Source organism: Homarus americanus, unplaced genomic scaffold (assembly GCF_018991925.1).
Source record: "Homarus americanus isolate GMGI-L3 unplaced genomic scaffold, GMGI_Hamer_2.0 scaffold1024, whole genome shotgun sequence".
Classification (NCBI taxonomy): domain Eukaryota; kingdom Metazoa; phylum Arthropoda; class Malacostraca; order Decapoda; family Nephropidae; genus Homarus; species Homarus americanus.
In genome coordinates, this window is record NW_024715228.1 from 9,791,619 (window position 1) to 9,807,791 (window position 16,173).

A 16,173-nucleotide genomic window follows, 5' to 3' on the forward strand; every position below is an offset into this window, starting at 1 on the left:
TCTATTCTACCTCATTCCTGAGTGTGAGATATCTACATGTACGCACGTTTGTGTGGCCATACAAAGTGAAAATAGACAACTAAAGAGAATTGACAACTGGCCACATACAGTACGCTACAGTATAGCCAGTGATGGAAGTGAAAATGCTCCAGTTCCAAGGAAAATGTTGCCGAGATTTCAAAGTAACACCTCACATGATGGAGCTATTCAACTCTGCAAACATGTATGAGAAGGAAGAACCAGGGGACGATGATGAACTAGACGTTTTTGTTTACGTCAACTGGTGTTATCAAGTTCTCCACCGTCATCATGCTCCACCACCATTTGAGATTTAGGTCAATCTTCACTGTAGATTACAGATATTATGCTTCTGTAATTATTGGGCTCTGAATTCTAAGTGAAAATTTGGTTTTATTGCGACATTTTAAGTGGGTATTGTAGGGGAGACTTTTATTTTGTGTGGACTGCTAAAATAGCCTTGTGCTTCCCATCCAAAAAGATTTGGCCGAGAGATAGCGCGAGTTTTGGCCGTGAAGCTTGTCGTACATCTGGCAACCCTGGTGGCTGTCAGTGGACGTGGAGGACCGGGTCCCGCAGAAGAGATAACAGGCTACCAGACTACAGGTTTGTGACTATTTTTTGTGCAAATTTGATTAATTATTTTAATATATACAGGACTTCATATATTTTGACTGTAAATTTGACGTGACGAACTGTTGTTTTCCTCCGTAGGTGCCTCAGACATAAGTAGTTGTGTATAGTCTGTTGTTCTCTGGGGGTAATTCCTGGTGGCAGCTCTGTTTACTCTAGGGATTTTCTCGTTGTCCCAAGAAATGTGTGTCGGGATGTATAATTGTCCCGTAACTGAGTTACTGATACATTGACTGGTAAAAAAATCAACCAAACTTGCTATCAAACTTGCTATGTAACTGCTCGTGTTGGTGAGTCGGTGTCAACGGTCATTATTCAGGACGTAACCATCCGCTGTTTTATCACTTAAAATGGGTTAAAAATACCCCGTTTCACTGATTTCAATGGGGAATACTGTATTAGGTTGTGTAAAAATAAAATAAAAATGGCTGAAATCATGTGTTGACCTAACCAAGCCTAACCTGTTATCTTACTCGCCTATTATGTGAGTCCTATCTTCAAGAAGGGCGATAGGCACTCCACGAACAAGTATAGACCGGTGAGCCTGACCAGCATAATATGTAAAGTACTTGAGAGTATTATCAGAGATGCAGCGATGGAACATCTACTACGAAACAACCTTGTAAAAGATTGCCAACACGGTTTTATGCCGGGGCGCTCTTGCTTGACACAATTGCTCAAGGTATTGGATATTTGGACCCATATTCTAGAACGGGGTGGTAATATCGACAATATTTACCTAGATTTTGCCAAGGCTTTCGACAGTGTACCCCACGAAAGGCTGAAAATCAAACTGGAAGGGTACGGAATTCGGGGAAATGTCCTAGCGTGGATAGAAGACTTTCTACATGACCGCAAGCAATGTGTGGTGATTAATGGCACGAAATCGTCATCTGTACCTGTAACAAGTGGGGTACCGCAGGGTAGTGTATTGGGCCCGCTGTTGTTTGTTTGTTTCATAAATGATATGCCTGACGTTGTACACTCCTCCATACAAATGTTTGCCGATGACGCCAAGTTATTTCGGGAAATTAAGAACCAAGCGGACTGTGAAGAGCTGCAGAAGGACCTCTGTGGGCTCCAGGAATGGTCGAAGGAATGGCTGCTGAGATTCAATGTCACGAAGTGTAAGAGGATGCACCTGGGGCGTGCCAACGGTAAGGAGGCGTACCATATGTCCCAACGGGATGAAGAAAATGTACTAGTTGAGACTGTGTGTGAGAAGGACCTAGGTGTGTATGTTGACAATGAGCTGAAGTTCTCGGGCCATTGTGAGAAGAAGGTAAATCAGGCAAATAAATTATTGGGTCTTATAAGAAGGTCGTTCAGATATCTAGACGGTCCGTCCCTCGTGACGATCTTCAGGAGTGAAGTGCTTCCCCATCTGGAGTACTGTCACCCCATCTGGTCCCCGAGATATGCTAGGGACTGTCAGTTGGTTGAAAATGTTCAAAGGAGGGCCACCAAACTGGTGCCTGCACTTCGGCATCTCAGCTACCCTGAGAGATTGGAGCGCCTGAACTTGCCTAGCTTATACTACAGACGGGCAAGGGGGACCTAGTTGAGGTTTATAAGCATCTCAGGGGGCACTACTCAGTTGAGTGTCCTTACTTGGAGCTGGCGGACGCTCGCCCCACAAGGGGTCACAGCTCAAGATTGAAGAAGCCGCAAGTCCAGAAAACCGTGAGGGCAAACTTTTTCGGAGTGAGGGTTGTAAACTCTTGGAACAATCTACCAGAGAGTGTTGTGACGGCACCGAGTGTGAGCTCTTTCAAGAGAAGACTTGACCAACACTGGAGCGGGTTCAGGTACATTCAGGAGCCGGTGCATGCCCAGTATTTGCCAACAGTGCGTGACAGAGACGTGACCGATCGCCCGGGCGGCTAGCGAGCCGACCTATTGGTGAAGAATATAAAGGAAAAGAGACGTGACCGATCGCCCAAGCGGCTAACAAGCCGATCAGTGGCGAAGAGGATAAAAGAAAAAAAAAAAGATAAAAGACATCTAGAAAACTGAAGATTTAACGCAAGAAAATTAATAGAACTGAAAGTAATCAGGGTAAATATTTAGTTGTTGCCAACACCTAATTCGTGTTAAATAAAAATATGACCTTCATTGCTGTCGGGAATGAGCAGTAGTTGAGATATTGAAAAAAAATGGAACATCTGTGGGGTATGAGATGTTTGGGTTCACACTCAGGATGGGATGGAGAAAGGAAACTCACAATGTGCTCACTGTATACATATTGTATTGGATGTACAATGCAGTTTGTTGCTGGGTAGGTAGCATGGTAATAAGCGTTGAGTAGAGAGAGCTGGGTGGTGAGGGTGCCCAGAGTGAGGGCACGCAGCTTGAGGGACGCCAAGGTCGCTGGCGGGAGGCGCGGAGGAGGTGGTGTTGCTTGCTGGTGGCACTGGGTAGAAAGAGAGTGGTAACAGCGGTGTCAGGCCTTATAAGGCGGGGGTAGGCGTGGGTAGATAGTTGACCCCCGCTCTGTGGGCGGCGTTGGAGGCGTAGGCTGGGGAATTCGAGAAGGTTCGGTGCTTGTAGGGTAGGAATCCACTACACGTGAAACAGGGTAAAAACGTAATAAATAAGTAAAATCCCTAGTGTGTAAGAAACTTACCTTAAATAAGAGATAGAGGAGGATAGAGTGATGTGACTTGAATGAGGAAGTGGTGTCTGTTTCTTACCACAGTACCATGCATGGCGATCCTTTTCACACAGATGCCATCTTTTAACAGCTTGGGAATGGAGACTTGTGCTAATTAGTGCACAACTATGATGTCACATCAACACACACTGATTGGCCAAATATTATAAAATAAAAATAATAATAACTAAGACTATAAATTTCCAACGGAAATGTTATAGAATAAATTATTTTTATTTTTTTTCTATAGCTCCCCATATATGACTCAATATTCGGTTAGGTGTTGGCTACTACTAAATATTAACCATAATCAGTGTAAAAACTACGAGGACACTCGGTGACTGCAGATTTTTTGGAGGAATATTTACAGTAAATATTTATTTTCTTCACATACAAAGCACATAGAGATGTTATTTTAGTGTCATGTGATCAGTTTTTCACTGTGTTTTACCCCGCAATTTCCCTCATCCTCCATTCCCTGCTCTCTACAGATGAGTACTGTAATTAAAATAAAAGGTTGTCAACTCTTTTAAAATATCGTAATGTATGAGAACACTGCTACCACCAGATGGAGTTGTTCATTTTTTCCACAAATGTTCTTATCTTATCATTATAGCAAGTATTTTAAAAGAGGCCGCATTTACTAGAACCAAATAGAACCTGACCTAACCAATCAAAGAAACATACCTAACCTTACCTTACCTTACATAACTAACTGGCCAGGGGGCTCCACCCCCAGACTCCCCCACCATATTAAACAGAAAGTGCAGTACAGTAATACCCCGCTTAACGTGGTTTCGCTTAGCGCGTTTTACCGTATACGCGGTGCCTCGCCAGAGCCGAACTTTCACTTAACGCGGGTTTTTTCCACGTATACGCGGCGAGTGTCCGGCTCGAGACGCTATTTTTAGATTCGCCCCACCCGCCTGCTCCCGCCTCCTCCCTCCGCTTGGGCAAGCCGCGCTGTAAGGTTGCGCAGTGCATTTCTCTGTTGCGTTATCACTGACGTCATATGCCGTATCGGACTGTGATTGGCCATGCATCCCTACCCCCCTCTGCTGCTAGCTGTAATTGGCTTAAAGTATTATGACGTGTCCACCCGGGGGAGGGAGGGAGGGAGGGAGGAAAGACGACGCTTGACCTAGCCGCGGCAGTTTCATCCCTCCAGGCCACTCCGTGTATACGTGAACCCATTGTTCTGTGAAATGGCTTCCGCCGGACCACCACCGCCACCAGAGAGAGACCTTTCCTTACCTGGACCCAGCCACCCTAAGCCCAAGAAGACACGCCGTGGTCTAAGCTACGAAGTGAAGTACCAGATCATTCAAGATTTGGAGAAAGGAACACGGCAAGTTGATCTCGCGCGCCAGCATGGCGTCAACGAATCTACGATTCGCACTATCAAGAAGGATGCAGCCAAGATCAAAGAGCACATGAAAATCACAAAGTCTGCAGGTGCTTCAACGATCAGGTATTGCCAGAACAGGGTGCTGGCAAAAGTGGAAAATTTGCTGGTGAGTTATTTGATTCATCAGGTGCGACGCAACATGGCGGTGGACACGCGCTCAGTGCAGGAGTACGCACGTGAGCTATACGCAGCAGTGTCACGTAAGCTGGGAATTGCAGAGCCCAAACCCTTCAATGCTTCCTCTGGTTGGCTGTATAGGTTTAAGAAGAGGAACAAGATCACCAACATCAACATTGGTGGTGAGGAAGCGAGTGCTGACCGTGTGGCGGCTAGAGATTTTCCTCCGTTCTTACGTGAGATTATGGAGGAAGGACAGTACACCGACGACCAGGTGTTTAACATGGACGAATCTGGTCTTTTCTGGAAAAAGCTACCGTCCAAGACCTTCGTTGTAAAGAATGCCAGCAAAATTCGGGGCCGGAAGAAGCAGAAGGAACGCATCACCGTCCTGTTTACCACCAATGCCTCCGGTACCTGTAAACCAAAGTTATCGGTGATTCACACAGCCCGCAAGCCGCACGCCTACAAGAATATGGACATGAACAAGCTTAATGTCCACTGGCTAACCGCACGTAAGGCGTGGATGTCCTCTTCTCTGTCCCTCTTCTGGTTTGACGACTGTTTTGTTCCTGACGTGCAGAAATTATGCGAGCAACAGAATGTTCCATTCAACATTTTGTTGCTCCTTGACAACGCACCTGGACACTCGCCCCTACTTATGGATCGTCACCCCAACGTAAAAGTGGTCTTCCTTCCTCCCAACACTACGTCATTAATCCAGCCCATGGACCAGGAGTTGATCTGCAATGTGAAAGCTGCGTACTCTGCAAAGAAGTTCAAGCTCCTGAACGACTCTACCAACACCAAGGATGAGTTGCGTAAGCTGGGTGACACCGACAGCGAGAGTAAAAGCGACGAGGACAAGGAACAAGAGGTGGCGACTCAAGAAGTTCTCGTCAAACAATTTTGGAAGAAGTTTAACGTCAAACAAGCTGTAGACTTCTTGGTGGAGGCATGGGATCAGCTGTCTATTGCTACGATTCGTCACGCATGGAGACATGTGTTGCATGGCATACCAGGTGAGAGGAGGAGTGAACCTGTGACTGGTGAGGTTCAGACTGTTGCAGTAGCAGTGGACCTTGCCAGAGAAGCTGCGCTCAATATTACAGCTGAAGGCTTCTCCGAGACCACCAACGAAGACATCCTGGAGGTGATCAGAGATCCTGAAGTGACTGCCGACGAGATGTTGGAAGAAGATCACGTCACTGAAGAGGAGGAAGAAGGTGCGTCATTCTCCGAAGAACACAGTTTAAGTCATAGTGATATTAAGGGTGCCATGGAGTGTGCAGAGAAAATGAAGTCCTTCCTTTCCCGCGACAATGACGATGACCGCTATGAAGTCTTCCATACCCGGCTGGTGCAGGCTATGGAGCCGTACATCACGGTGTATCAAGACAACATAAACACCAGCCGTCAAAAAAGCATAACCGAGTTCTTCGCCCGCAACCCACCACAGCCAGCCCAAGCCAGTGATAGTGACAGAGGTAGAGACAGTGAAGATGACTTTGAGGGATTTGTCAGGGAGGCCATAACAAGTGTGGGTGACAGTGATGGTGACTCACCTGAGGGCCAGTAGCCTGCCCTCTGCCTCGGAACCAGCCTCCATCCCCGTACGCCGACCCATCTCTTCTACTAATATAAGTGTTCAACATAACTTTTAGTTTTCCTAACTTAACCTTTATTTTTCCTAACCTAACCTCTTCTATATTACTTGTTTTTTCATACCATCATAAAGTTAAGATAAAATTTTTACTACAACATAGTTATGTGTCGTCAAAAAGTGGAGTTTGGGGGTCGGGCCTGTTTCTATTGGAATTAATCCCATATGTTCTGTTGTTCACTTAGCGCGGTTTTCACTTAACACGGTACCCTGTGGGTTTTATTGACCGCGTTAAGTGGGGTACTACTGTACTTATTTTGATTTCTGGTACCAATGAAAGCAACTTTGTTGAAGCTTCATGGTGTAATTTATGTTTTTTGTGGACTTTTTGTTGTCTGCTCTCTGTTTCAGTGCAACAACCGAGCCACTCGGACATGTCCACAAAAAAATTCTAAATTACACCATGCCACTTCAAGATACTGTACTGTAGTTGCTTCCATTGGAGCCTATTGTCAACTTACAGTAAGTTATTTTTGCTTAATATAAAGAGCCCCCCAATAGGAAGCTAGGTAAGGTTAGGTAGGTTTCTTTGGTTAGGTGATGTGTTGTTAGGTTCTTTGCATTCTTGTTTCCATTTTCATGTTCAGTGTCATGCAGATTAGATCTCCAGTGGTTTTGGTTCAATTCCATAAGTTATTTCTGGTGCTAACCATCTCTTCCACCTAAACTGGTGTTTATAATATAAAATTCGCTAATTATTATGACTCGGCAATATATTGGTGGTACAGGTACAGCGTTAATACTATGGCTTGGGTTCAGGTCAGATGTGTGAAGGGTGTTATCCATTGTGACTACTAAAACAAATTTTTTTCTCCAAGCACAGTACAGTACAGTACAGTACTCGGATTTTCTCTATTTTTCGTACATTGGACAATGAACTTGTAAGTAGTTAAAAAGCCAATCAGTGGCAAAGAGTATGAGGATAAAAGTAAAAGTAACAAAGAACAGATGAACCACCTGCACTGCTTGAAAGCTGATAAGGTTAAAGACTCGTTTTATGTCCAACTGGATTTCCTATTACAGTTGAGTCTGGATTTACGCGGTCTCGGTTTACACGTGTTGTCATTTACTGGGTGCCTTGCCAGAATTGAAATGCTTGATTTACGCGGTAAATTTGGTCATTTACTTGGAGAGCATCTGACGGTCCTGCCGCGCCGCCCCATTTTTTGATTCAAACCTCCCGCCATCTCCTGCCATCCCGCCATGCTTGGGTAAGCGGTGCGTAGGTTGCGCAGTGTATGTCTCTGTTGCGTTATCGGTGACGTCATATGATGTATCGGACTGTGATTGGGCCACGCATCCTTACCTCCCTCCGCCGCTAGCTGTGATTGGTTTAATGTAATATGACGTGCCCTGCCACGAGAGGGAAGAAGGCGCTTGACCTAGCCACGTCAGTTACTCTCCTCCCAGCCACTCCGTGTAAACTGTGATCTATTGTTCCAATAATCTCGTAAGAATGGCTTCCACTGGACCCCCACCACCACAGAAAAACCTTGTATTACCTGGACCCAGCCGACCTAAGCCAAAGAAGATACGACGTGCCCTCAGTTACGAAGTGAAGTACAAGATTATACAAGATTTAGAAAAAGGAACGAGACAGGTTGATTTGGCGCGCCAGCATGGCGTGAACGAATCTACGATCAGGACGATCAAGAAGGATGCAGCCAAGATAAAAGAACACATGAACGTCACAAAGTCTGCAGGTGCTTCAATGGTGAATTACTGCCAGAACAAAGTGCTGCTCAAGACGGAGAATTTACTTGCGAGCTACTTGATTCGTCAGGCAAGACAGAACATGGCGGTGGACAAGCCGTCGGTTCAAGAGTACGCACATGAACTGTACATAGCAGTGGCACGTAAGATGGGAATTGCAGAGCCCAAACCCTTCAATGCTTCCTCTGGGTGGCTGCAAGGGTTTAAGAAGAGAAACAAGATCACCAACATTAACATTAGTGGTGAAAGAGCGAGTGCTGACCGTGTTGCGGCTAGTGATTTTCCTCCATTCTTATGTGACGTTATGGAGGAAGGACAGTACACCGACAACCAGGTGTTCAACATGGATGAATCCGGTCTGTTTTGGAAAAAGCTACCTTCCAAGACCTTCGTTGTCAAGTCTGCCAGCAAGTGTCATGGCCGGAAGTTGCAGAAGGAGCGCATCACCGTCCTGTTTACCACCAATGCCTCCGGTACCTGTAAACTCAAGTTATCGGTGATTCACACAGCCCGCAAGCTGGACGCCTACAAGAACATGGACATGACCAAGCTAAATGTCCACTGGCTAACCGCACGTAAGGCGTGGATGTTCTCGGCTCTGTCCCTCTCCTGGTTTGACGACTGTTTCGTTCCCGACGTCAAGAAATTCTGTGAGCAACAGAATGTTCCATTCAACATTTTTTTATTCCTTGACATCACACCAGGACACTCACCCCTACTGATGGATCATCACCCCAACGTAAAAGTGGTCTTCCTTCCTCCCAACACTACGTCGTTAAGGCTGCATTCTCTACAAAGAAGTTTAAGCTCCTGAACGACTGTACCAACACCAAGGATGAGTTGCGTAACCTGGGTGACACCGATAGCGAGAGCGACGAGGACGAGGAACAAGAGTTGGCGGATCAAGAAGTTCTCGTCAAACAGTTTTGGAAGAAATTTAACATCAAGAAAACTGTTGATTTCTTGGTGGAGGCATGGGATCAGCTGTCTGTAGCAATGATTCGTCACGCATGGTGGCATGTGTTGCAAGGTATCCCAGGTGGGAGGCAGAGTCAACCTGTGACTGGTGAGGTTCAGTCTGTTGCAGTGGACCTTGCAAGAGAAGCTGCGCAGAGTGTTACAGCTGCAGGCTTCTCCGAGACCACCTACGACGACATCATGGAGGTAATCAGGGATCCTAAGGTGACTGCCAACAAGATGTTAGAAGACGATGACGTCAGTGAGGAGGCAGGTGCTGCTTCATCCCGAGAAGAACACAAGTTAACGCATGGTAATGTTAAGGATGCCATCCAGTTTGCAGAGAAACTCAAGTATGGAGCCGTACATCAAGATGTATCATGACAACATCAACACTAGCCGTCGGCGTAACATCACGGACCTCTTCGCCCGCAACCCACCACAGCCAGCCCAAGCCAATAAAAGTGACAGTGACGCTATGGACTTTGAGGGATTTGTCAGGGAGGCCCCTGACAACTGTGGTGGATAGTGATGGTGATTCACCTGAGGGCCAGTAATCTGCCCTCTGCCTCGGAACCAGCAGCCATTCCCATACGCCGACCCATCGCTTCTACTAACGTAAGTGTTAAACCTAACGTAACCTTGACTTTTTCTAACCTAACCTAACGTTAGTGTTAAACCTTGATTTTTTCTAACCTAACATAACCTTACGTAATTGTTAAACCTTGATTTTTTCTAACCTAACGTAAGTGTTAAACCTTGATTTTTCTTTTACCTGGTACAGTATACTGTATTATTCTCTTATTGATATTTCTCTTCTATATTATGTGTGTGTGCATACCATCATAACGTTAAGATACTATTTTTACTACAACGTACGTATTGTGTCAGAAAAAGTGGAGTTTGGGGGTCGGCCCAGTCTCTATTTCAATTAATCCCATATGTTCTGTTATTTCATTTACGCATTTCTCGTTTTACGCTGTACTCTGCGGGTTCAATTGACCGCGTAAATGAAGACCCAACTGTACTTTTTTTATCAATACGTATGACCTTTATTTTGGGGGGTAATGCTTGTTTAGTGAGATGTGACCCTTTTAACACTAGTAATGATAATGAATCTTTCCAAATTGGGTAGAGGTTTGGAGATAAGGGAAAATGAAGGGGACAGACAAGAGAGCAGAGTTTGAAATACTACTGAGGGTATATCAACCCGATATACAGTAGTAGGTGTTGTAGAACTGTTGTACAAAAACAGGAAAATTGAACCAGAGGAATGTGAGTTCAATATACAGTGTAGTAGATGGATATGACTCATTTACAAACCTTTCCCAAGAAACTTGCAGGAGGGGTGTGGTTATCTATGCTAGACAAGACCTTAGAGCCAGCCAGGTGAGGGTACAGGGAGAGGATGTTTCTGAAGAATCCAAGTGGTGTGAAATAAAATTGCAGGGAGGAGACTTATTGTCTGGTATATCTACAGATCCCCAAACTGTAGGTTACTAAAGCAAAGAACTAAAGAGCCTTAATAGACAATGCAGCGATGCTCAACCCTATCCACCTCCTTATCATGGGGGGACTTTAATTATGGCGACATCGACTGGAGAAACGAGTTCACGCCAAATTACTTAAATAACCCCGCTACTCTGAGAGATAATTTTCTGTTCCAACCTGTTAGAGACCCGACACACTATAGAGGGGAGCAAACACCCAAGCCACTAGACCTCATCAGAAGAAAGGAGGAGGGTATGGTGGCCAAACTGGAACATTTAGCCTTGGGTGGCACCAGCCACCATGTAATGTTGTCATTCAGATTTAACTGTTATTTAGTTCATGATAAAACCAGGCCAAGGTGCAAATATTACAACGGAAATTACGACGGGATGGGGGAGGATTTGAGGGGTATCCACTGGCCTGACTCACTAAGGTATAAGAATGCAGACACTATGCTGAAAATCATAGCTAGTAAAGTGAACCATTTGATTGAGAAATATATACCCAAGACCAAACCCAGTGTCTCTAGGAATACAAGAGGATCCCTACACATGAACCGTGTGGTTGCCGACATTTTAAGAAGAAAATTCAGAAATTCAAGGTGTGGGTTAGGTCAAATGATGAGCAGGACAGGAGGATGTATTTAAGAGCCAGGAACCAAGCAAAATCAGAGTGTACTGTAGAAGGGCTAAAAAGGAGTTCCAGAGGCTGGTTGCAAGCGAGGTCAAGTCATACCCAAAGGCGTTTTACCGCTATGCAAAGTCGAAATTAAAAATGTGAGTAGGAGTATCGGACCTGAGGCTTGAAGATGGTAGTTAAGCTGATACTGACCAGGACAAAGCGTAGGCATTGAACAGCTTCTTTTTCTTGGTGTTCATAAGAGAGTATGCGATTTAGCTACCTGCATTTGAGGACAGACGGTTCGACACAACACTGACCCACAGAAGAGGTTATTAGAAATAAACTGTCCAGGCTAAATGTCCATAAGAGTCCCGGCCCTGACATGGTGAACCCCAGAGTGCTTAGAGAGTTGTGTAGCGAGCTTGCTGAGCTCCTGAAGATCCTGTTTTGTAAATGCCTTGATGCACAAATGGTCCCCAGTGATTGGAAAGTGGCTTATGTGAGTCTTATTTTCAAGAAGGGCGATCGTCACTCCACGAACAACTATAGACCAGTGAGCCTGACCAGCATAATATGTAAATTACTTGAGAGTATTATCAGAGATGCCGCAATGGAACATCTAATACGAAACAAGCTTGTTAAGGATTGCCAACACGGTTTTATGCCGGGGTGCTCCTGCTTAACACAATTGCTCAATGTATTGGATATTTGGACCCATATTCTGGAACGGAGTGGTAATATCGACAATATTTACCTAGATTTTGCCAAGCTTTCGACAGTGTACCCCATGAATGGCTGAAAATCAAACTGGAAGGGTACAGCATCCGGGGAAATGTCCTAGCGTGGATAAAAGACTTTCTACATAACTGCAAGCAGTGTGTGGTGATTAATGGCACGAAACCATCATCCGTACCTGTCACAATTGGGGTACGACAGGGCAGTGTATTAGGCCCGCTGTTGTTTGTTTGTTTTATAAATGACATGCCTGACGTTGTACACTCCTCCATATAAATGTTTGCCGATGACGCCAAGTTATTTCGGGAAATTAAGAACCAAGCGGACTGTGAAGAGCTGCAGAAGGACCTCTATGGGCTCCAGGAATGGTCGAAGAAATGGCTGCTGAGATTCAATGTCACGAAGTGTAAAAGGATGCACCTGGGGCGTACCAACGGTAAGGAGGCGTATTATATGTCCCAATGGGATGAAGAAACTACACTAGTTGAGACTGAATGTGAAAAGAACCTAAGTGTGTATGTTGACAATGAGCTGAAGTTCTCGGGCCATTGCGAGAAGAAGGTAAACCAGGCAAATAAATTATTAGGTCTTATAAGAAGGTCGTTCAGATATCTAGACTCTCGTAACGATCTTCAAGAGTGAAGTGCTTCCCCATCTGGAGTATTGTCACCCCATCTGGTCCCCGAGATATGCTAGGGACTGTCAGTTGGTTAAAAATGTTCAAAGGAGGGCCACCAGACTGGTGCCTGCACTTCGGCACCTCAGCTACCCTGAGAGATTGGAGTGCCTGAACTTGCCAAGCTTATACTACAGACGGGCAAGGGGTGACCTAGTTGAGGTGTATAAGCATCTCGGGGCACTACTCAGTCGAGTGTCCTTACTTGGAGCTGGCGGACACTCGGCCCACAAGGGGTCACAGCTTAAGATGGAAGAAGCCGCACGTCCAGAAAACTGTGAGGGGAAACTTTTTCGGAGTGAGGGTTGTAAACTCTTGGAATAATCTACTAGAGAGTGTTGTGATGGCACCGAGTGTGAGCTCTTTCAAGACAAGACTTGACCAACACTGGAGCGGGTTCAGGTACATTAAGGAGCCGGTGCATGCCCAGTACTTGCCAACAGTGCGTGACAAGAGACGTGACCGATTGCCCGGGTGGCTAACGAGCCGATCTTTTGGCAAAGAGGATAAATGAAAAGGAGAAGTAATCAGAGACGTGACCGATCGCCCAAGCGGCTAACAAGTCGATCAGTGGTGAAGAGGATAAAAGTAAGAAAAAGTAATATACAGGTATGTCTAGATTTTGCCAAGGCTTTTGACAGTGTACCCCATGAAAGGCTGAAAATTAAACTGGAAGGGTATGGGACTCGGGAAAATGTCCTAGTGTAGATCGGAGACTTTCTACATGACCGCAAGCAGTGTGTGGTGATTAATGGTACAAAATCGTCATGTGTACCTGTGAATAGCAGGGTACCACAGGGCAGTGTACTGGGCCCATTGTTGCTTGTCTGCTTTATTAATGACATGCCAGAAGCTATACACTTCTCCATACAAATGTTTGCGGATTATGCCAAGTTATTTTGGGAAATTAAAACCAAACAGACTGTGAAGAGCAGCAGAAAGATCTCTTATGAGCTTCAAGAATGGTCGAGGAAATAGCTGCTAAGATTTAATGTCACGAAGTGCAAAAGGATGCACCTGGGTCACACCAACTGTAAGGAGGTGTATCACATGTCCCACAGGATGAAGAGACTGCATTAATTGAGACCAAATGTGAAAAGGACCTGAGTGTGTTTGTCGACAATGAACTTAAGTTCTCAGGCCATTGTGAGAAGGGGGTGAATCAGGCAACAAAACTAGTAGGTCTTATAAGAAAGTCATTTAGATATTTGGCTGGTCTATTGCTCGTGACGATCTTCAAGAGTGAGGTGCTTCCCCGTCTGGAGTATTGTCACCCGTATGGTCCCCCAGGTATGCTGGAGACTGTCAATTGAATGAAAATATCCAAAGGAGGCCCACCAGACTGGTGCCTGCCTAATCAAAGTGCATTAACATCTCAGGGGGCACTACTTGGTCAAATGTACGTACCTGGCAGACGTCCGCCCCCACAAGGGGTCACAGCTCAAGGGTTGAAGAAGTCACAATTCCAGAAAACGGTGAGAGCAAACTTTTTTGGAGTGAGAATTTTGAACTCTGGGAACAATCTGTCAGAGAGCGTTGAGATGACAGCAAGTGTGAGCTCATTCAAGGCCAGACTTGACCAACACTGGAGCAGGTTGCAATATATTCAGGAGCCAGTGCATGCCCAGAATCTGCTAACAGTACGTATCAGAGACGTAACCAACCGCCCAATCGGCTAACAAGTCGATCAGTGGCGAAGAGGATAAAAGTAAGTAAAACACAAAAAAAGCAATAGAACCTTTTAGAACTGGACCTATTATTATTATTATTATTATTATTATTATTATTATTATTATTATTATTATTATGACTACTGTATATGGTGTTATTAATCTGAAGCAATGAAACATGTCAAGTTTCACTCCAGTGTGGAAACTGTTATTCTGTTATTTCACAATACATACAGGGGGTTTAGGGAAAAATCCAAACATCTATCCAGGAAAAGACAGAGTGTGGCTTATTACCATCAAAAGAGGATTTTTCTTAGTTTTCTTTAGATGGTATATTTCACCTGGAGGGTTAAATTGTAATATAAGTACAGTATAGCCTGGATTTACGCGGTTTTTGTTTATGCGTTTGGTCATTTACGCGGTGCCATGCCAGAATGAAATGTTTTAATTATGCGGTAAATTACATCATTTATGCGGCGTGAAGGCTGCATTCTCTGCAAAGAAGTTTAAGCTCCTGAACGACTACACCAACACCAAGGATGAGTTGCGTAACCTTCTGAGTGGCACAGATAGCGAGAGCGGCGACGAGGATCCAGAACAAGAGTTGGCGGAGCATGAAGTGTGAGTTAAACAGGTTTGGAAAATGTTTAACGTAAAGAAAGCTGTTGATTTCTTGGTGGAGCCATGGGGGCAGCTGTCTGTGACAACAATTTGTCACGCGTGGTGGCATGTGTTGCAAGGTATCCCAGGTGGGAGGCAGAGGCAACCTGTGGCTGGTGAGGTTCAGTCTGTTGCAGTGGCAGTGGACCTTGCAAGAGAAGCTGCACAGTGTTACAGCTGCAGGCTTCTCCGAGACTACCAACGAAGACATCATGGAGGTAATTAGGGATCCTGAGGTGACTGCCGACAAGATGTTGGAAGACGATGACGTCAGAGAGGAGGCAGCACGAGAACAGAAGTTAACACATGGTGATGTAAAGGATGCCATCGAGTTTGCCGAGAAACTCAAGCTCACCCTTTCCAAAGACCCTGTCAATCACCGATATGAAGTCTTCAATAACCTTCTAGACCAAGGTATGGAGCAGTACATCAAGATATATCACGACCACATCAACATTAGCTGTCAGCGTAGCATCACCAACTTCTTCGCCCGCAACCCACCACAGCCAGCCCAAATCAGTGATAGTGACAGTGATGGTGACTTTGAGGGGTTTGTCAGGGAGGCCCTGACAACTATGGTGGATAGTGATGGTGATTCACCTGAGGGCCAGTAATCTGCCCTTTGCCTCGGAACCAGCCCCCACCCTCGTATGCTGACCCATCTCTTCTACTAACGTAAGTGTTAAACCTTGATTTTTCTTTTACCTGGTACAGTATATTATTCTCTTATTGATATTTCTCTTCTATGTTATGTGTGTGTGCATACCATCATAAAATTAAGATACTATTTTTACTACAACGTACGTATTGTGTCGGAAAAAGTGGAGTCTGGGGGTCGGCCCAGTCTCTATTTCAATTAATCCCATATATTCTGTTATTTCGTTTACGCGTTTCTCGTTTTACCCGGACCTCCACGGGTTCAATTGACCGCGTAAATGCAGTCTATACTGTACCTGTAAATGAAGATGTTTTTAATGAATACAATACTTTGTTGTTTTCTTTTTTCAGATATGTCAGTGTTCAGGCCACTCCTGTTTAAGAATAAGGTGGCTTTGGTGACAGGAGGAGCTACAGGCATAGGGAAAGCCATCACAGAGGAGTTACTCAGTCTTGGTACAGTGATATAAATATTGTTTTATGCTTGTGTTTGGGCCTGTT

General features: G+C 45.0%; 1 protein-coding gene across 1 annotated transcript in view; it reads left to right on the forward strand.

The window, feature by feature from the left end:
• The first annotated feature begins 504 nt into the window (after window positions 1-504).
• Window positions 505-16,173, forward strand: part of LOC121856674 (peroxisomal trans-2-enoyl-CoA reductase-like) — a 31,409-nt gene continuing 15,740 nt past the window's right edge. Inside the window, exons 1-2 of the mRNA XM_042352366.1 lie at window positions 505-624; window positions 16,024-16,128. Coding sequence (XP_042208300.1) covers window positions 16,026-16,128 — 103 coding nt within the window. The 5' untranslated portion in view covers window positions 505-624; window positions 16,024-16,025. The remainder of the gene's footprint in view (window positions 625-16,023; window positions 16,129-16,173) is intronic.